The 23416-nt window shown below is 41.4% G+C and overlaps 1 protein-coding gene across 2 annotated transcripts in view; it reads left to right on the top strand.

Moving 5' to 3' along the window:
- LOC308683838 (putative flavin-containing monoamine oxidase A) overlaps nt 1-23416 on the top strand; it is a 63757-nt gene that overhangs the window by 11903 nt on the left and 28438 nt on the right. For both annotated transcript variants that reach the window (XR_014029293.1, XM_081354642.1), the window contains exon 8: nt 22229-22329. Coding sequence is in view for 1 of the 2 variants with exons in the window: in XM_081354642.1 (XP_081210768.1) it covers nt 22229-22329 (101 nt within the window). In the remaining variant the exon portion in view is untranslated. The remainder of the gene's footprint in view (nt 1-22228; nt 22330-23416) is intronic.

Below are 23416 nucleotides of genomic sequence, written 5' to 3'. Positions count from 1 at the left end.
ATCGATTAAAGGTTAATCAGTTAATTAATCACAGATTTTTCTGTAAAGTATTTAATATTTTTTATATTTTATATTGTATATATTATAATTTCACATTTAATCTCCAAATTAATGTAGAGACAACATAAAAACAGTAGCTTATCATTTTTTTTACATTTGTTTAATGGCATCTTTTTATGAAAGAAAGCCAGTATCACATACCAATTCTGTTAGGACCACAGTTAGCATACAGTTTGGATTGGCGGTATGGTTCCGTTCTGGGGTGCGTTTCCCGAACAACGGCATAACTCGCTGCTTGACTACCATAGTACGATGCATCGTTGAAGAAATCAACTAGCTAGTCACAACTGTTTCCCGAAACCGTACTGTCACAAAGTGGTCGTTCAACCACGTTGGTTTATGACGTCACAAACTTCTTTTAACCCTCTGGGGTCTGAGCTGTTTTCTGGGCCCTGGAGGTGTTCTGACATGCTCTGACATTTGTGCTTATTTCTGTTACTTGTGACATTTCACATGGCTAAAGTCTAATTACACTGTATTCAGCACAAACTCTGCTACAATAATATATCAGCAGCATGTGTGTAAAAGTTTGTTGTTTTGAGATAATGACGTTTATGTATGGTTTTTGAAAATACAAAAAAAAATTCTCACTGAAATAAGGTCATGAAACCCCTACTGATTATTTCTTCACAAGACTTTTGAAAATTGTATGACGTAGCCTAGAATATTTGCTCTAAAACTATGTGAAAATTACACGGACTGCTCATTCAGATAAGACAATATATTGATTTAAAAATTTTAAGACGTGTTTTGTGTGAAAAAGCTTTATGCGGGAGCTCATTAATATGTAAGCTTTTTACACCTGAGAAAGACAATGACCCTCCCCTAACGGCCCTATTAGGAGCTATCAGGCCCTATCATTCTGAGCAACCTTGCACAAAGAATGAGGAGATTTAAAAAAGAATGGCTTTTAGATTTTTTGGATTTATTTACAACACAACATAATCCAAAGATACACAACAAATGACAAAAAGCACTAATTGAAAACAATGATCCAAAGACAGAGACCTTTGTGCCATTCCTAAAAACATTGTACATACCTTTCATTTCCAAGGTGTTTGATTTTCACTTTACCATGTTCATGTACAGAGACTCATGTGAATGTTGAAGTCAGCAGGACAGGACTCAGTGGCATCTGGGCCCTGAAAGAAAAAAAAAGTGAACATACTGATATCAAGAGAAAGGCCTGCACGATTTTGGGAATACATTTTAGATTTTTCTGGTTAAAATTGCTTTTTAAAATTCACAGACAAAAATACACACAAATAAAATTCACAAATACACACACACACACACACACACACACACACACACACACACACACACACACACACACACACACACACACACACACACATAAATGTTTCCAACAATATATAATATAATGAACACCAGGTTTGTTGTGCCTTGTAGGCATAGGCTATGCGCAGTGCTGAATAAAATAATAATAACAATAACCTATAGCAGCCTATAAATCTTCCAAAATATTTCAGTAACAACTAAGCAAGAGAAAAATAGATTGATTATCATGTTAATTCAAATGTTTCCATTCGTTATGATGATATGAAATGAGATAATAGTAAAAACATGAAGCCGTTTGGTGCTTTTCAAACGCGATCGCGATCCAAAATATGATACATTCAAATGTGATCGCGCTCAAATATTAAACATTATGGTTACCATATACATATCTACATTTGAGCAGATATCCACAAACACAGTAACAGTAAACACGGGTCTAAATAGTATAATATTCACCATATATCTAGCAACAGTTCAACTGCAATGTGAAATTTATGCAACAATAAACTAATATGTAAGAATTTCTTAACTTACATCTTTCTTGTCTTCAAATCGCGTTCTTCTTCTTCTGAGGTAGCCTAAATCCAATGTAAGCTCACGGCGCGTCTTTCAAACTCGACGAAAAGCAGAGACTTGTGAAGTGTTTTGGTGTTTTGTTTTTGAGGTAACGAGCGCGTTTGTTCCATGTGGAGATTTGCATGTCAATCTCTTTTGCGCGAGTGGGCGTGTTCAAATTAAAAATTATTAGGAAGCGTTTGAGAAACTGGACATCTTGTTGGTTTTATACAAATTACTTAAACAGAGAATATTTGTTTTCAGTTTGAATCCGATCATTTAAAAGTACACACTTAAATGTTTATAAAGGTATATGGCTCATAAATGTGTGACAAGTATTCACTGAGTTTTGTTTCAGTTTATAGACGTGCTCAAGAAAAAAAAGTTCACCGCGACGGAGAGGCAGAACGCACACCCTGTTTATTTTCTTTATTTTACAAAAGCACAATGTTTTGATTTGATTGTAAGTGGACACATACAAAAGTAAAAATATCACAGATTATTTTTTTATATTTCATTTTTCTGTATGACCATAAATGACGGAGTAATTTAAGTTTATAGTGCTACAATGTGAAGAAAATCCAGCAAAACGCGCCGGCGCGTTTGCCGACCTCAGAGGGTTAATGAATCTGTTTGAGATTGAATTAACGCTAGATATTTTGCTATAAATTACAGACATAGCATCTGAGGACTATTTCTCATTTTTCTCAGTTATTTTGCTTTATTTCCAGATTCAATCATAGGCTCGTTCTTACATAGTAGAGCACGTCCGTTGCTTTAAATCTCTTGACAAACTAAAATACGTAAATGACATTTGTATGTATTCTAAATAAAAGACAAAGGTTTTACTGAATGTCAGCTTGCTTATTTTGCTCAAGATAAGGATTTATTAAGTCCACATATCATGCAAACTAGAAACTATGCTTCTAACCACAGGTCAAGATCTGTCGTTCCAGCTACATAACTTTGCGATGCTGTTTGCGAATGTTCGTTAGAACTATGGTTTCAGGAAACACTGACTCATTGAACTATACTGATAACGACGGAACTTGCGAACAAAGTTGGCTAACGATGCTTTTGGGAAACGCACCCCTGGACGAGAACTCTCTGCGCATCCATGCAGCCTAGCATGGATAAGAGCAGGGAGAGCAGCAATAACCCCCCTTGGGGGAAACAGAACAGAACCAACATGAATGTTTGCAAATATATTTAATTCAAGATTTTAAAGTACAACATAATTCGAGAATTTATTCTGATTCAAGGGGAATCAGAATGCCAAATCCTGACTGACGAGAGGAGGAGCTGGGGATGGAGGAGGGTAATTAGCTCCTGAGAAACGCGATATCTGCTGATAATACTGAAGGAGCTCATATATGTATACGGTGATAGGCGTTGTATTCCTATAGGTAGATGTGGATCAGCTGAGAGTCAGCTGATGCGAGCTTGACTAACGTGACGTGCTAGAACTAACACTACGCTTGATTTATGCTACTAATGTCTCTTTGAAATTGATTTTTTTCTTCTCAAATTTAGCCATTATAGGCATTCAGCATTACAGTATAATTGAAAGCTATAAATTGTAACATTTATTAGGTTTTAAAAAATATCACAACATTTAATTTAAGTGAACTTAAAACAATCTTCACATAAAACCATTATAATAAATGTCACATTTACATATTTTCTTCAATAAACCAGGGTTAAAACTTTTCTATTGACCCAGTCAGACTGATTCAGATTTTTACTTGCCCAGTCAAAATGCCCAAAAAAGTTATTGTTTTGTTGTTTTTGACCCATGTAACCTTGTAAACAGTGCTTTAAGACTTTTAGGTCTAATAGGTAGGATATATCAAACAAAGTCTTCACTGCATAAATTATAAATTAAATATAGATTAATCCTGATTAAAGCTATGAAAGTTATTCAGTCTAGAGCAGTGAGGGATTTTCTCTTATTCATTTGTTCTTTGATTACCCTTAATGACAGACAGCAGCAGGTTATTAGGTTGCTGTCACTTTAAGCACATCACGTGGATCTGACACACATCCCGTTTTCTCACAACTCTTTACGTTCCTTTTAGACTTCATTTAACTCATTTAAGACAGTGCTTGCGAGGAAACGCAACAAAAAAGGGCATTTTGGTATAATTTTGTGTTTTTGTTCATTCAAGTGCTGTCTGAAGCAGCTTTCTGTGCGCAGCTGTGCACGAGTCGTGTGTGTGTCACACAGACAGGAGATTCACAGACGCGGCAGTACCGCACTGATTTCTCCTTTTGCGCTTGAATGGTTTAAAAGCATTCATAAGAGCATGGTCATATAATGTCATGCTATCTAAAGCTACCTATATATATATATATACACTCACCTAAAGGATTATTAGGAACACCATACTAATACTGTGTTTGACCCCCTTTCGCCTTCAGAACTGCCTTAATTCTACGTGGCATTGATTCAACAAGGTGCTGAAAGCATTCTTTAGAAATGTTGGCCCATATTGATAGGATAGCATCTTGCAGTTGATGGAGATTTGTGGGATGCACATCCAGGGCACGAAGCTCCCGTTCCACCACATCCCAAAGATGCTCTATTGGGTTGAGATCTGGTGATCTGGCCATTTTAGTACAGTGAACTCATTGTCATGTTCAAGAAACCAATTTGAAATGATTCGAGCTTTGTTACATGGTGCATTATCCTGCTGGAAGTAGCCATCAGAGGATGGGTACATGGTGGTCATAAAGGGATGGACATGGTCAGAAACAATGCTCAGGTAGGCCGTGGCATTTAAACAATGCCCAATTGGCACTAAGGGTCCTAAAGTGTGCCAAGAAAACATCCCCCACACCATTACATCACCACCACCAGCCTGCACAGTGGTAACAAGGCATGATGGATCCATGTTCTCATTCTGTTTACGCCAAATTCTGACTCTACCATCTGAATGTCTCAACAGAAATCGAGAATCATCAGACCAGGCAACATTTTTCCAGTCTTCAACTGTCCAATTTTGGTGAGCTCGTGCAAATTGTAGCCTCTTTTTCCTATTTGTAGTGGAGATGAGTGGTACCCGGTGGGGTCTTCTGCTGTTGTAGCCCATCCGCCTCAAGGTTGTGCGTGTTGTGGCTTCACAAATGCTTTGCTGCATACCTCGGTTGTAACGAGTGGTTATTTCAGTCAAAGTTGCTCTTCTATCAGCTTGAATCAGTCGGCCCATTCTCCTCTGACCTCTAGCATCACGGCATTTTCGCCCACAGGACTGCCGCATACTGGATGTTTTTCCCTTTTCACACCATTCTTTGTAAACCCTAGAAATGGTTGTGCGTGAAAATCCCAGTAACTGAGCAGATTGTGAAATACTCAGACCGGCCCGTCTGGCACCAACAACCATGCCACGCTCAAAATTGCTTAAATCACCTTTCTTTCCCATTCTGACATTCAGTTTGGAGTTCAGGAGATTGTTTTGACCAGGACCACACCCCTAAATGCACTGAAGCAACTGCCATGTGATTGGTTGATTAGATAATTGCATTAATGAGAAATTGAACAGGTGTTCCTAATAATCCTTTAGGTGAGTGTATAGCCTAGGCTATAGCAGCCTAGGACATAGCTCGGCGATTATTATCTTTTACATGAAGTACGAGGGCGATTATAAAAAGTGTCAATGATGTCATCTTACTCAGCAAATAAGAGTTTGGTTCCAAAACGCGATAAAAGTTAAATATATACAGTGAGGAAAATAAGTATTTGAACACCCTGCTATTTTGCAAGTTCTCCCACTTAGAAATCATGGAGGGGTCTAAAATTGTCATCGTAGGTGCATGTCCACTGTGAGAGACATAATCTAAAAAAAAAAATCCAGAAATCACAATATATGATTTTTTAACTATTTATTTGTATGATACTGCTGCAAATAAGTATTTGAACACCTGTCTATCAGCTAGAATTCTGACCCTCAAAGACCTGTTAGTCTGCCTTTAAAATGTCCACCTCCACTCCATTTATTACCCTAAATTAGATGCACCTGTTTGAGGTCGTTAGCTGCATAAACACACCTGTCCACCCCATACAATCAGTAAGAATCCAACTACTAACATGGCCAAGACCAAAGAGCTGTCCAAAGACACTAGAGACAAAATTGTACACCTCCACAAGACTGGAAAGGGCTACGGGGAAATTGCCAAGCAGCTTGGTGAAAAAAGGTCCACTGTTGGAGCAATCATTAGAAAATGGAAGAAGCTAAACATGACTCTCAATCTCCCTCGGACCGGGGCTCCATGCAAGATCTCACCTCGTGGGGTCTCAATGATCCTAAGAAAGGTGAGAAATCAGCCCAGAACTACACGGGAGGAGCTGGTCAATGACCTGAAAAGAGCTGGGACCACCGTTTCCAAGGTTACTGTTGGTAATACACTAAGACGTCATGGTTTGAAATCATGCATGGCACGGAAGGTTCCCCTGCTTAAACCAGTACATGTCAAGGCCCGTCTTAAGTTTGCCAATGACCATTTGGATGATCCAGAGGAGTCATGGGAGAAAGTCATGTGGTCAGATGAGACCAAAATAGAACTTTTTGGTCATAATTCCACTAAACGTGTTTGGAGGAAGAAGAATGATGAGTACCATCCCAAGAACACCATCCCTACTGTGAAGCATGGGGGTGGTAGCATCATGCTTTGGGGGTGTTTTTCTGCACATGGGACAGGGCGACTGCACTGTATTAAGGAGAGGATGACCGGGGCCATGTATTGCGAGATTTTGGGGAACAACCTCCTTCCCTCAGTTAGAGCATTGAAGATGGGTCGAGGCTGGGTCTTCCAACATGACAATAACCCGAAGCACACAGCCAGGATAACCAAGGAGTGGCTCTGTAAGAAGCATATCAAGGTTCTGGCGTAGCCTAGCCAGTCTCCAGACCTAAACCCAATAGAGAATCTTTGGAGGGAGCTCAAACTCCGGGTTTCTCAACGACAGCCCAGAAACCTGAATGATCTAGAGAAGATCTGTGTGGAGGAGTGGGCCAAAATCCCTCCTGCAGTGTGTGCAAACCTGGTGAAAAACTACAGGAAACGTTTGACCTCTGTAATTGCAAACAAAGGCTACTGTACCAAATATTAACATTGATTTTCTCAGGTGTTCAAATGCTTATTTGCAGCTGTATCATACAAATAAATAGTTAAAAAAATCATACATTGTGATTTCTGGATTTTTTTTTTGATTATGTCTCTCACAGTGGACATGCACCTACGATGACAATTCCAGACCCCTCCATGATTTCTAAGTGGGAGAACTTGCAAAATAGCAGGGTGTTCAAATACTTATTTTCCTCACTGTATATATATATATATATATATATATATATACACAGTATATATTTTTTTTAGTTCCCGCAAAAATCTGTATTGTATCTGGTCGGTTTTGAAAAGTCCATTTTTAATTTTACGTAAAATGCGATATCCGCGCAGTCAGCGCACCATTCCACGCTTTGTAAACCGTAACGGCGGCGCTTTGAATAAACCCGGCATCCTAGTTTTCCTTCTACTTTGTGATCCACAAAAAATAAAAAAAATTATAATAATAATAATTTTGATGGCATTGGTGACCCTGTGGTGGTTTCTGCGGTGGGGGAGAAACGTAAGCCATCGAAATCTAATAATTTAGGCTACTTGAGGAGATTAAGAAGATGAGGCACGCGGGAGGAGGAAAAATCTCGACTGTTGCTTGTTCTCACACGACAGCATCAAACTTCTGTCATGCTGACACTTTGACCCCAGGGGATCTTTTGAAAAACTTTCAATTGTTTTACTCAAAGTCAACGAAAACCGAGCAAGACCCAGCCATTTTACAGCTGATCGCCGTAAAAAAAAAGTTCAGGAGGTATTTCTTAGCGATGGTGATTTAATGTCGGCTATTTTTAGTCCAGTGCCTTTGAGTTATATAAGATTAGTATTGACCAAGTTCAGAGGCTGTCATATGTGGATCAACTTACTTTTTTGTGTATTTCAACAGTTAAAATATGAAAAACTTTTATATTGATTCAATGAATTAATTGCATTTTGGAAAAAAAAGGTGCCATGAATTTATTGCATTTTGTGGGGAAACTAATCCTTTTTTATAATAAATATTTGAAACTCAAAATATGGATTTGAAATTGTTATGTTATTATAACCTAAAATATGCTACAGTATGTGAAAGTTTGAAACAAAAAAAATGTGGTTTTAATCTTTCCACTCTCTTGGTAAAGAAAACACATTATTTCTCAAAATTAATCATAATGAATTTATCGTGTTTTGAAACCAAACTCTTCATATACAACAGATATAGGCTATACAGGAAATGTGGTCATCACTGGTTGTGAAGGCGGTTCATAAATTGCAAACAAGTCATTGTGCCGATCTGAGTCGAATTCTCACTGCTATTCCTGTGATGAAATATGTGCGTTTCTGTCTCCTAGCCGCTTCACTCGCTGTCGTCTTGTAGTAAGCTGAAGCAAACTCAGATGTAGATGGCTTATTTTCTCCTTCTCGCTCATCTTTTCGTGCGTAATATTGTACTTTGCACAACGCTGCCATTGTCACCGCATGAACTCTCACGCGAAGATGACAGCGTAGGTTACGCACAACATGTCAAATCAAGTTTGAAAACAGACGCATTTTACCACGCAGTATTTTGATTGATCAATCTATCAATTAGACTAACACATCAATAATTTCTTATTTTTATTATTTTATTTTAAGCCATCAGAAATCTGAGGGGGCCGGACATATAAATGAGGGGGCCTAGGCCCACCCAGGCCCCCTCGTGGCTACGCCACTGGGTGAAACTAGTGACAGAAATTAACTTTAAAGTAATAATTCACTCAAAATTGCAGTTTGAATGCAGTATGTCCTTAGACAGCTTTTCTCTACAATTAAAATTGATAGTGCTTTAATGCCAAGCTGAAAAACCCCCACCAATCTCATAAAAGCTCCAAAAATTAAGGAGGATACTGTTAGGGAATAAAAGTTTTTTTTTTTTTTTTTAAGTTATTATGTAACTTCAGAAGACTTGGAATGTAGCAGAAGTCACATGGTTACTTATTTGAAGTTAGCATTTATAATCACCATCCATTCTAATTGAATAGAAAAGCTGCTTAAGGACTTCTGTGTTTCATGAAAGAAAGAAATTAATACTGGGAACTGAGGACATGATAACAAAACTGTAATTTTTGGGTGAGCTGTTTCATAAAAGGCTTGTTTTCAGAAAATGTCTTATGTCTTTATTTACATTAGTGTACGAATTGTAATATGTTGTGAATATAAAATTAATATTATGGTTATTAATCATTTATTATATAATGATTATTAATAATATTATATTATTTATGATTAATAATAATAATACATTAATGAATATAATATATATTTAAAAATGTTCTAAAGCATATTTTGTCATATATATGATATATATATATATATATATATATATATATATATTCATTTGTTTAATAATCCTCACTAAATTGTTATTTAATTACAGTTTTTAAACTGCTATTTACAGTGTCCAAACTGATATAGTCAGGGTCTAAGAACATAGGAACTCCAAGGCACTCGAAGTATGTTGAAAAAAGTTAAAAAGCCTTTATTTTATTCATGGCTTAAAATGGCTTTTTAACTTTTTTCAACATACTTCGAGTGCCTTGGAGTTCCTATGTTCTTAGAGCTTATTTATCCCAAACAACCAAAGAGCACCGAGATTTTACACCCTGTGCAGCACTTCTATGGCATTCTTTGCTTTGATGATATAGTCAGGGTGTCAGCAAGTGTTGCACAGACAGATAATGAAGGATAAAGTTCAAACATGAGTCTTTAACAGTAATCCACAGCATAAAACAGAACATAGGAAGTTGCATACCCAAACATTAACGCAAACGAGACCGGACCTTAAACACAGGAAAAGGCTGAACTGAAGTATGCTGATTAACAAGGTAATTAATGTAACACTGCTGAACTAAACGAATGAAATAGTAACCATGACAACTGAACACAAGAGAAGCGGGAAAAGAACGAAGGAAAACAGGAAACTAATGAATACAAACTAAAAGTCCATTAAAACTCAACTGAGAACAAACACAACAGAAATATTTGTAACACAGGGCGTTTTTTTTTTTTTTGAAAAGCCTATAGACTCACTTACGCTACGTGTGGCCTTGCCATCCGGGCTGATGGAGAAAAATGTTTTAACCTCCCATCCATCTATCTTTTATAATGAGTGAAGTCACTTCCCCACCACCTCCATTTCAATGATTAATGAACTGCTTGACTTGATAGTTGTTCTGGCTTTGCCTATCTTAGCGTTTTTGCTCCCCCTGCTAGTCTTTTTTTATATTCTGCACTTTGAATTGGTTTTATTCAGTTTCCGGGGTTGGGTTCAAAAGAACAACGTGCACAGCACACGGTAGCGCATGTTGACTTTGCCGTCAGTCCATAGCAGCAACAACAACACTTAAACGAGGCACTGCCTGTTAGTGGAGTTTGATTATTCTTGATTATGGCATTTCGTATGTTTATGAGGGAGTGCATATAAAAGTAATTGTTTTCATAGTTCTGCGTTATATTGTGTGAACATGTTGTGTTATTTTCTCGTGTCGTACATTGTTGGACTCGACATTTACCATGTGACAGTTTAATTTTGTATTCTTTTTGTTTTTATATTGTTTTACAGTTTTACACATTTATTCAGTAAATCTGAATGACGACTCCGGTGTCAAGACTGAGTGCATGTGTTTAGCTTTCTGGGTATGAAGCCAGTATAATAGTACTTTATTGTGCTTCAGTTTGCCATGCCGGGTGATAGAAGACTTCTGTTCTACTGGAAGCCCAAAAGTCTCAATATATATTTTTAAAAACTAATATAGTATTTTAAGGAATAATTCAGCCAAATATGAAAATTGTCAATTTAGTAGCATTCCAAACACACTTATATATATATATATATATATATATATATATATATATATATATATATATATATATATATATATATATATATATATATATATATATATATATATATTTTTTTTTTTATAGAACACACTTTCTTGCCATTCAAGCTCCAAAACAGTAACATAGTGGTCCAAATGACTCATGGTCTCTGTCTTCTGAAATCATACAATAAAGTAGCTACTATTAGGGCCACATAAAGGAATCACGGAATCGAATCATAAAAATGGAATTGACTGTATAACGTGGAATGTCACAGAATTTGGCAAATTTGGGATGAATAAAGGGCTGTACACTTAATTATATCATGATATGGACTAGTATCTTTGAAAAATAAAGGATACAACACAGGACATCTGAGAAAAAACATTTCATATGGCCCTATTAATTGTAAAGAGAAAAAATACATGAATAAATTATTAAATTAAAACTCTGATTAGACATGCTTTTTAATTGTTCAAATATAATTCAATTGAATCCAGATAAAAGTAAATAGAAAAATTGACCTTTTTAGAGCCTCTGGTTACAATGAACTTCTGTTGCATTCCAAAAGGTGCATTTCTTTATGCATATTAGCATATAGGTTTAGAGAGACATGAGGATGAATGAAAAATAACAGAATGTTTATTTGTGGGTGAACTGTTTCTCTGATAGTGATTTTTAGATATTTCTTTACTTTTAGTCATAGGTAATGGCTGTCACGAGTAAAGTCAGCGGGACAGATGTCTTCAAGCGATCGTTTTAAATCTGTGTGTTAAAACCCTATTCGCAATCCTGGATTTCTGTGACAGTGGGTGAGAGGACAGAATATTAAGTGTGGGTGTGCGTGGGCACCCATGAGAAACGAATGTGTGTGTATGCTTGTGTGTTTGCTGGATTTGTTGTGCGTGGTATAAAACCATGAAGTATTCATGCTTTGCTGCACCAAGCCTACATTATGCCGGCGATTAGTCAGGTTGTGGGATGTATGTGCTTTTTTGTCTTGGTATTTTGGTTGGCGTTAAGATGCTCAACCGGGTTTGGACGCATTCCTTCTGTGGGTTTGTGGCGTGTCGAAGCATACCCGAGTGCAGCCGGTTGGTTGCTATATTTAACTCCCCAGTCTTCCTCCAAAATGCTGTACCTGACTTAGCTGGCATTGCAGCTGCATGCAATTTGAGCTGACTGGCAGAGAAACCGGTCCCCAGCCCAGCCTCCTATTGACTCCACTTTGATGAGAGAACATCTCCAGTGACAGCAGGCTATGGTGGAGGCAAGCAACATCACAGACACGTCACTCAGAGTTTCGCTTAGAGGCCTGTTTATACTTTAAGAAAGAAGGGAAGCAATATATTAGCATTCGTTTGACTGCAGTGACCTATTTTTAAGGGTGGTTACACCGAAGTTTAAACAGATTATTTTTTGTTTAAGAGTGCCAGATTATTTCCAATTTCACAGCGCTTTGGGAATGTGTTCAAAAGCACAGGCTTTATAATCAAACCTTTAATTACCAAATTGCTGGTATCACTTTTTACAGATGAATGGAGGCTGTGTGGGTATGTGAATGGGAACAAGGGATATATAGCAAATTTCGGCCCTTGAATTTTCAGCTGAAAATGGCATTTTAGGACATTTTCGACTGGAAGAAGAACATTTGAATGGAAAATGGTACTTTATCATGCAATAACAGAATCTTGTTGGAGAAAAAGCATCTGTGTCGTTCATGTTCACTTGAAAAGATCCACATTTGAAGATGCCTTGACATTGTCTGACAGGTTTGGTTTTATTTCCTGTGTTGACATATTTCCTATTAAAGTGTGCAATTCAATTTTATATGCAATTCAAATACATAAATCTAAATTTTAGGCCTAAATATTTTATTTTTGAGTGAAGAATTGTCCTTTAAAAAATAATCAATTTCCAGACTGTTACAGGCAGTGTCCCTCACATTGTCAATCTAGAGAGCATTTGATTGGTCAAAATTCTATGAAGTGCAGGATGAGTCATAATTGTTTTAATACTTTTAATGTATGTGTATATATTATATTATATTATATTATATTATATTATATTATATTATATTATATTTAGTTTTATAGTTTTCAGCCGTATCCAGGATTTTCAGTTTCACTGCATCACTAGTGTAAACAAGTGATTATTTTTTTCCCCCTTCCTTTTTAAGTATAGTTTTCCCAAAGGCTCCGGGCAGGAGGGTATCCTAGAGAAATGCTGAGAGCACCTGTGGCCCGTTAGCCCGAGGTTATGCTATAACTGTCTGTTCCACCACTCACGGCTACCTGGGTAACACAGGTGACAGAGATGCCAAGGAGTGAGGGGGAAAAGAGACAACACAAAGACACACACACACAAAAAAAAACCTTAAGGCAAGAAAGATAGTGACAGACTGACTGAAGTGTAGGAGGATCTAGAATATGGTCTGTAAAATATCCTTGGAATTCACTTAAGCTTGAACTGCAGCCACATACCTGTGGAGTTTGCATAGTGTTGTTTATTTGCATTTAACACCTGGATCACTAAAGGAATTATGCAAATCGGGTAAAGACAAACATATATCACTCCCTAAATGGCTCTTTAAAATGATAACTTCATTTGAATCATGACTTGAAAAAATCCTAAGTGGGGTGATTTTGTTGGGAAGTACATCTGCATTGAAAATAAATAAATAAATATGTATAGATTTAGGAAAAGCTTCACTGTTAAAAATTTAGGAGTATGTTTTACAATATACTATTTCAGTATTTCTACTTCAGAAATTTTGTTGAATTCAATGTATTACTTGCCATTTCTTTTTAAGTATTTGTGAAATTAACAAGCAATTTCTGAGTGAAAATAGTTTCAAGGTAAATCCTACATCAATTTTTTTATTGTGTTGCAAAATATTTTTTTTTATCTCTCAAGGCTTCACACTGTTTTAATAATCATTATGTTTTTATTGATTATTATTAAAAATAAAAATTACAAAATAAGAAATATATTGTCAACACTGTTGTACTGTAAAATAAAAATCGAGTTTATTTAATTAGAATATTTAATTTATTAACTTCTTAATTTCAAGCTTTTGTGCTATTTCAAAAAAATGCGCCGTGGTTTCAGAGTGAAGCTTGGCACTGTGTTAATTTACATGCATCTCACGATATCAGGTGTGTAAATGGCGTACTTCACTTTGAAACCGGTAGTGCTGTCAGGCTTCTGGGTGGATGAAGTAGGAGACGAACACGAAGATAAAGAAACAAAGGTTTTAATTCTCAATATACACTGATACAAACAAAAGGGGAGCGTGTGCTCAAAATACAGAAAACCTAACATTCAACATTGACCGACAAGTGAAGAGTGAAAACCAGGAACTTAAATACACACACAGATGAACACAAGACAGGTGATGCAGATAATGATGATGAACAGGTGGGTAATGAAGGGAGTGAGTTCAGGTGTGGAAACAAGGAGGATTCTGGGAACTGTAGTGCAGACAGGACGATGACAGACCGTGAATGTGACATTACTCCCCCCTCCCGGTAGGCGCGTCCTCGCGCCGTAGAAAGACCAAGGGGGTGGGAGGGTGGGCGCCCTGGAGGCTGACGGGGAAGACCAGGCAAGGGAGACAAGGCGGGAAGCCTCCAGGGCGGAGCAGACTGTGGGTGTGGTCACGGTGGAGCAGGCTGTGGGCGTGGCCAGGACGGAGACAACCCCTCGGGCGGCCATAGCGGAGAGGACCCTTCAGGTGGCCAGGGCGGTGATGTCCCCTCAATCGACCACGGCAGTGAGGACACGTCGGGTGGCCATGGCGGTCTGGACCCTTCGGGTGGCCAAGGCGGTGAAGACCCTTCAGGCGGCCACGGCGGAGAGGACCCTTCAGGCGGCCACGGCGGTGAGGACCCTTCAGGCGGCCACGGCGGTGAGGACCCTTCAGGCGGCCACGGCGGTGAGGACCCTTCAGGCGGCCACGGCGGTGAGGACCCTTCAGGCGGCCACGGCGGTGAGGACCCTTCAGGCGGCCACGGCGGTGAGGACCCTTCAGGCGGCCACGGCGGTGAGGACCCTTCAGGCGGCCACGGCGGTGAGGACCCTTCAGGCGGCCACGGCGGTGAGGACCCTTCAGGCGGCCACGGCGGTGAGGACCCTTCAGGCGGCCACGGCGGTGAGGACCCTTCAGGCGGCCACGGCGGTGAGGACCCTTCAGGCGGCCACGGCGGTGAGGACCCTTCAGGCGGCCACGGCGGTGAGGACCCTGCAGGCGGCCACGGCGGTGAGGACCCTTCAGGCGGCCACGGCGGTGAGGACCCTTCAGGCGGCCACGGCGGTGAGGACCCTTCAGGCGGCCATGGTGGTGAGGACCCCTCAGGTGGCCATGGCCCCTCGAGTGGCCAGGACGGAGCCCTATGGCCCCCCCCAAAAAAATACTTGGGAAAAGTCCCGGGTCTCAGAGAGGGATGGTTAAAAACAGTCTCTGACCGGGCTGACGGGGGCCGTGAAGAGGGCTCGGTGCTGGGCAGATCCAGCGGTGAGGGCTCTGTGCTGGGCAGATCCAGCGGTGAGGGCTCTGTGCTGGGCAGATCCAGCGGTGAGGGCTCTGTGCTGGGCAGATCCAGCGGTGAGGGCTCTGTGCTGGGCAGATCCAGCGGTGAGGGCTCTGTGCTGGGCAGATCCAGCGGTGAGGGCTCTGTGCTGGGCAGATCCAGCGGTGAGGGCTCTGTGCTGGGCAGATCCAGCGGTGAGGGCTCTGTGCTGGGCAGATCCAGCGGTGAGGGCTCTGTGCTGGGCAGATCCAGCGGTGAGGGCTCTGTGCTGGGCAGATCCAGCGGTGAGGGCTCTGTGCTGGGCAGATCCAGCGGTGAGGGCTCTGTGCTGGGCAGATCCAGCGGTGAGGGCTCTGTGCTGGGCAGATCCAGCGGTGAGGGCTCTGTGCTGGGCAGATCCAGCGGTGAGGGCTCTGTGCTGGGCAGATCCAGCGGTGAGGGCTCTGTGCTGGGCAGATCCAGCGGTGAGGGCTCTGTGCTGGGCAGATCCAGCGGTGAGGGCTCTGTGCTGGGCAGATCCAGCGGTGAGGGCTCTGTGCTGGGCAGATCCAGCGGTGAGGGCTCTGTGCTGGGCAGATCCAGCGGTGAGGGCTCTGTGCTGGGCAGATCCAGCGGTGAGGGCTCTGTGCTGGGCAGATCCAGCGGTGAGGGCTCTGTGCTGGGCAGATCCAGCGGTGAGGGCTCTGTGCTGGGCAGATCCAGCGGTGAGGGCTCTGTGCTGGGCAGATCCAGCGGTGAGGGCTCTGTGCTGGGCAGATCCAGCGGTGAGGGCTCTGTGCTGGGCAGATCCAGCGGTGAGGGCTCTGTGCTGGGCAGATCCAGCGGTGAGGGCTCTGTGCTGGGCAGATCCAGCGGTGAGGGCTCTGTGCTGGGCAGATCCAGCGGTGAGGGCTCTGTGCTGGGCAGATCCAGCGGTGAGGGCTCTGTGCTGGGCAGATCCAGCGGTGAGGGCTCTGTGCTGGGCAGATCCAGCGGTGAGGGCTCTGTGCTGGGCAGATCCAGCGGTGAGGGCTCTGTGCTGGGCAGATCCAGCGGTGAGGGCTCTGTGCTGGGCAGATCCAGCGGTGAGGGCTCTGTGCTGGGCAGATCCAGCGGTGAGGGCTCTGTGCTGGGCAGATCCAGCGGTGAGGGCTCTGTGCTGGGCAGATCCAGCGGTGAGGGCTCTGTGCTGGGCAGATCCAGCGGTGAGGGCTCTGTGCTGGGCAGATCCAGCGGTGAGGGCTCTGTGCTGGGCAGATCCAGCGGTGAGGGCTCTGTGCTGGGCAGATCCAGCGGTGAGGGCTCTGTGCTGGGCAGATCCAGCGGTGAGGGCTCTGTGCTGGGCAGATCCAGCGGTGAGGGCTCTGTGCTGGGCAGATCCAGCGGTGAGGGCTCTGTGCTGGGCAGATCCAGCGGTGAGGGCTCTGTGCTGGGCAGATCCAGCGGTGAGGGCTCTGTGCTGGGCAGATCCAGCGGTGAGGGCTCTGTGCTGGGCAGATCCAGCGGTGAGGGCTCTGTGCTGGGCAGATCCAGCGGTGAGGGCTCTGTGCTGGGCAGATCCAGCGGTGAGGGCTCTGTGCTGGGCAGATCCAGCGGTGAGGGCTCTGTGCTGGGCAGATCCAGCGGTGAGGGCTCTGTGCTGGGCAGATCCAGCGGTGAGGGCTCTGTGCTGGGCAGATCCAGCGGTGAGGGCTCTGTGCTGGGCAGATCCAGCGGTGAGGGCTCTGTGCTGGGCAGATCCAGCGGTGAGGGCTCTGTGCTGGGCAGATCCAGCGGTGAGGGCTCTGTGCTGGGCAGATCCAGCGGTGAGGGCTCTGTGCTGGGCAGATCCAGCGGTGAGGGCTCTGTGCTGGGCAGATCCAGCGGTGAGGGCTCTGTGCTGGACGGGACCAGCGGCGAAGAGGGCTCTGTGCTGGACGGGACCAGCGGCGAAGAGGGCTCTGTGCTGGACGGGACCAGCGGCGAAGAGGGCTCTGTGCTGGACGGGACCAGCGGCGAAGAGGGCTCTGTGCTGGACGGGACCAGCGGTGAAGAGGGCTCTGGGCTGGACGGGACCAGCGGCGAAGAGGGCTCTGGTGGGTCGATGAGAGGAGGAAGATCGCTGTCAGTCACGACGCTTACTGCCTTGGTCTCGGCAGATCTGGCGTGAAGTGCAGGCTCGGCTGGACTGGCGTGAAGTGCGGGCTCGGCTGGACTGGCGTGGAGTGCAGACGGTGACATGGCGTGCCACGGGAGGAAGCTCTCCAGACAACAGGAGAGTGCCTCTCTCCAGTCCTGACCGGAGAGATCTGGAAGCTCCCTCGGGTCGACCTCCTTGGCCCCAAGCCGGTAACACGCCTTGATTGTCTCGTCATCCAGCGAGCAGGAGGCAGCAAGAGGAACAAACCCCCAGGTGAATTGGAACAGATCGCGGCTATCCCGAGCCAAAGCCGCGATCTGTCCAGCGAGCTCCCAGCTCATCTTTTTGGTCGGTCAATCTGTCAGGCTTCTGGGTGGATGAAGTAGGAGACGAACACGAAGATAAAGAAACAAAGGTTTTAATTCTCAATATACACTGATACAAACAAAAGGGGAGCGTGTGCTCAAAATACAGAAAACCTAACATTCAACATTGACCGACAAGTGAAGAGTGAAAACCAGGAACTTAAATACACACACAGATGAACACAAGACAGGTGATGCAGATAATGATGATGAACAGGTGGGTAATGAAGGGAGTGAGTTCAGGTGTGGAAACAAGGAGGATTCTGGGAACTGTAGTGCAGACAGGACGATGACAGACCGTGAATGTGACAAGTGCATATATTTATTTAATTATATTGCAGCCTTTGCGATTTGACAATTACACTAAGCCATGTTGCGATATTGATTGTATATGCCTGTTTAACACTCCATCATTTGATTGCAATTTGACGAATTTCCACTTTCATAATCAATATAAAATGTACACAAACATTTCTTCTAAGGTTGCTCATCCCTTTGTCTCCCTGTGCGGCTGGCAGATTGGTGGTGTTGTAATTTCCTAACATCTTGCAAACTGAAGCAAGCTGACAGTTGCTGTCTCTTACAAGCACACAGTTATGATGGACTGCCAGACGCAGAGCGATTGCTCTCAATCAACGAGAGCAACTCTACACCTCAGTCACTGTGGTTAAATTAGATCTGTTTCCCCCGTCTGCCATCACAGCCCTTACGAGAGACAGATTAATGTGGGCTGTCATGGGATTGGCGGTCACATATAAATGATCACAGAAATAAATCATGGTTAAGAAAAGATACATTAGAAACATGGTTTGTGTTTTTTCCCCAATTAACATGTTGGAAAGTCTTCTGGGAGAGAGTTAGTACGATGGAAATGTGCTAATCAGAGCCTCTTGTTCAATTAGCAACGTGTTCGTGAAACATAATGTAATCAAAATATCTTTTTCTGATTGCCGTCTTTTAACACAATTGCAATGTAGTGCTTGATTTTTCAGTCTGGACAAAGACGTTTATTAACATTAGCTCCAATTAAAATGCTTCTCTGCATTATTCTGGATCCACTTTAATGAGAAGTGGGGTGATTTGCTAAGCATTTTACAGATGGACTTAGTGACAATTTCCTTCCCAACAGTATCCAAGCTCCCTTTTTTGTCCCTTTTGTTATAATAACCCTGGTGTTTTGTAATTGCTTTGCATTTCCTGTTTCCCACAGGGTTTTGTGAGACTATATGAGGGGTCAACCGCGGCCCCTGGAGGTATGCCTCTATCCACACTCTGTGTCTATATTTTTCCTCATGCTAATAAGTGCTAAATAACTACTTTTACAAATGTATATTGTTGAGAACATTGTAGCATACCCTGTACACAACCCCATATGCGCTCTGCTTGTGTGGATGCAGTCAGTATTGACTGCAGAAGATGAGGTCATTTGATTGGATGTCATCTATTAGTCCTTTTATGGTATTTTGTCTGTTAGAAATACATGTTTTAAAGTGGGGTAGAATTAAATGAACAACATTTTGTTCATGTACCCCCTCTTGAGCTGTTTTAACTAAAAGCAACTTGCACTGATATATCTTAAAATATGTCAGTGCAATTGTTTTCTCCCAAGATGCACGCCAGTAGGCACGTTTATTAAAGTTACCTACTTGTCCTAACTGAGCTATAGCCTAATCCTGGCTTAATCTAATCTTTTTAACATCTTTTTATATTGTTATGCTTGTCAAGCATTTACTTTTCAATTGACCAACTGGATGGAAGGCTAAAATTTATTTGAGTGTCCTCTCTTCAAAAGGTTAGTTCACATGTTGGCTTGTTGCCAGAAGGCTGTCTTGTCAAAACTGAGGTCAGAGTCCCTTCTGGCACTGTTTGCCTTACACACACATAGAGATGGCACTGTGGGCCGCACATAAAGTTATTGGATACCCCACACTCGCGAAATGGCTAAGCCTTAATTATGGCTTTTAAGAAAACAAAGTAGTAGTGTTAAATCGTAGAGATTCTTTAATAGATTGGCAATTTCATGGAGAGCCAGTCACTGGGGTATTAGATCCAATTTTCCAAAGTGCTGCTTGATTAGAAGCTATAGCCACCTAAATCAATACCAAGGGATGATCTGAGACCTATGAGTTATTCTATACCATATTCTTCCTGTCTGTGCTTCCCATTTTCCCCTTTCTCCTCATATGGAAGTCCATTTTCTGTTTTCCAATGCTCTTTAAAATGTGTATTTCTATTCAGTCCGGTCCTCCCCTTTATAACACTCTTAATCCAAAGTATACAGCATCCCAGAATCCTTTGGTCAAGAGTGTCGACATTTGCTCTTCCAAAATCTAGTGAGCTGCCTCCTTAGGCAGAATTTTAAGGCATTCTTGACTCTGAGGCTGAACTTAGACGTACAGTATATTTTAAGAAAAGTATGTAAACATAGGGCTTGTGTACTGTTAATATGAAGCAATTTTCCGTTTTGATATTTCACAGGTGTTTTATGCATATTTTTAATTACCAGTAGACTACCCTTTCCATTTTTCTACAGTTTTTTTTTCTAGTGTAGGCAACTTCCAGTAATCATACTGCCTTTTAAGACATCTTAAGACAAAATCTAAGTTAGCGTCCAATGCATCATTTGCAGGGAAGGCAATCCCAGAATACACGGCGATGAGCTCTGTGAAAATATAAATCCAAGATGATAACAGATTAAATGTTTCAAATTAGCATAACTGACAAAACTAGCTAATTGTAACTAAGCATAATTTTACCTAATATTTGAATATGTTATGTTTTTATGCTTTAAAGGGGTCATATAATGCCATTTTTGTACAAGCTAATATGATTCTTTAGGGTCTAAATTAAAAATGTGTAATATACCTTAATTAAAAATTCTCATTTTACCTGGTCAAAAACAGCTCTGTTTTCAGCACGCCATTTAAGTGCATGTGTCTTTAAATGATAATGAGCTTTGCTCACCCCGCCCCTCTATTCTGTGCGCACACCGTTTGTAACACAATAACCATAACACGTTGTTCATTATAAACGTGGGATTATGAATTATATTGAGAACGTCGTACTCGTACATAGAAAACATGGCGTAATGTACCCTGAGTGTAAACCTTAGCCGCATTCATCGTGAAGCGTGCAGCAAGCGATTTGCAAAGATTAATATAAAGATTAATATAAATAAAACGTTACACTCACTTCAGTTCTTCTGGAGGTGCAGTAGGAACACGAATAGTTGGTACCGATCCTTTTTTCAGCAGCAGCTTCTAAGCAAAACCAGCTTTACTGACCCTCGTTTGTAAAGCAGTCTGGTGTGTGAAATGATTCGCGCAAACATGAAAGCATTGACGTTGATCGTGGGGAATATTCCCTTCAAGAACAAACTCAGCCACTGCGTCTTCAGCGGTTCGGATTTAGGAACATCAAAATGACTGCTGTGTTCCTTATTACACCCAAGAACAGAACACCACAATCGCTTAGACGCCATTCTGCTCATAGACAGTGCTCCAGCGTATCAACATTGACCGTGCGGACTATGATGACTGACAGCTCGCTCACGAGCGAGGGCGGGTCTGTGTTGAAACGCTGCTGTCAATCAACAATCGTGGGAGGGGCGTCCGACCGTGTGACACCTAAATTGAAGATGTTCACCGTCGTGATTGTTGAAATGTTGCATATCTGCATATTTCTACTGTGAAAGAAATGATAAAAATAAATTATAGTTTTGAAAATAAAAATATTGTTTTACCCAATATTTGTATGTACTATCTTTTTTTTTTTTTTTTGAATGCTTGTTACAGTTTCAAAGCATTATTTCAGCAACATACTACATCAAACTATTGAAATCAATTGTGAGTTGCTTCTCTCATGTGGAGCGAAATTTGTTGTTGCTCAAAGTTTTCCAAGTTGCTCCCTTATGAGGTTCGGTGATGGTTAAATGCTTTCTTTGAAGGTAGCTGCCTATGAAGACAGTAGGCAACAATGCAGCTTACTACTTTTAAAGTCACCATGGAATCAAAATTGACAGTTTTTGTTTTGGAATATATGGAATATTTATTATAAATGATCTATGCGTCCACATCACGGATAGGAAAACCCGTCACTCACTTGAGATTGCAGCATTAGCAAATCACAATCATCCAATCAATTCCCCATGGACAAAATCAAGTCCTGCGATATATTACATATACGGCACGGGAAGAAAAGACTATCACAACTTCTGTTTCACTCTAACTTCAAGAACAGAGCTGTTACCTTTCTCATCTGTCCTTCCTATTTTATTATCATTAATAAACATTAGCATTCCACTGTTCTTTTTTAGCACTAAACGGCTTTTCATTCAGTGCTGATTATGCCCTCATTTCCAGCCCAGATCCACTACGAGCCTGCCCTGCCAGCCGAGCGCCAGCGCCTCATCCAGTGCCTGCCCATGGGCCACATGACGAAATTTATCGTCACGTACCCCACTGTGAGTAACACGCATAACCCATCCACTTACCCACAGCCGGCTTTACTGGCTTTCCCGGCTTTCCTAGCGCAGCGCAGTGCAGTTACTTCCCCTATGGCTCTATTGCATTATACTCTATAATGAAGTTAAAATGTGCAAAGGCATGGAGAGCTGTCTCCTAGTGCTCATTCTACCATATTCAGTATAAACCCTCACTTTAATTTAATATTTAATTTTGGTCCTGCAGTGACTGGAGAAACCACCTTAATCAGAGGATAAGGCTTGTCTGTCAACTGTGAAATGTGTACTTGAATATTTTCTATCTTGTGTATATAAATGAAGATCATGGGTTTCATTTATTAACAACTTGTGCATAAAACGTGATACATATTGATTCAATAATAAGTTCACACTTAAATTGATCATAAATTTGATTAGAACCAACTGAAACCAAACATGCACAAAAATCACTCCCAGTGGCCTCTGAAACGTAGATTGTGTTAATGTGAATTGATTATTTATATATTTTATTATGCATTTAATAACTATATGAACCTACAATTCAGGGAAATAAAATGATCGATCAAACCTCTTTTTTTTTCAGGGAGAAGCTTTTCTGTGCAGCACACTCAATTATTAGTGCATGAAAGCCTGCCTGAGTGCTTAAAAGTGTGTTTTAATCTTTCTTATTATCTCTAATTGCATATATACATGAATTATGGATAACACATGTATAAATGAAGTTACATATTGGAGTTACAGCCCCATAAGTATGCATCAAGTTTGGTAAATGAATAAATGTAAAAATATAAATGAATACATTTTACATTTATTTATTTAGCAAATGCTTTTATCCAAATCAACTTACAAATGAGAAATACCACATAAGCTATTTTTTATTTTTAAATAAGGTGCTTCAGATAAAGTGCTGTTTTGGAAAAGTACTAAATATTTTAAATTGCACATAGACAAAATGTGATTATGAATTATTTAACCTTTAAAGTACAATTAGTCTTTTTCTGTCTTTACATAAAGAGGTTTATAATGCATGCATTTATATTTTAGTTCAAACATTTTAAGAACAAAGTAATTTATTATATGTGTTATT

The sequence above is a fragment of the Scardinius erythrophthalmus genome (genome assembly GCF_964197995.2).
Source record: "Scardinius erythrophthalmus genome assembly, chromosome: 23".
Lineage (NCBI taxonomy): Eukaryota > Metazoa > Chordata > Actinopteri > Cypriniformes > Leuciscidae > Scardinius > Scardinius erythrophthalmus.
Note: the sequence above shows the minus strand (reverse complement) of the source record. Positions and strands in the feature narration are given on the sequence as shown.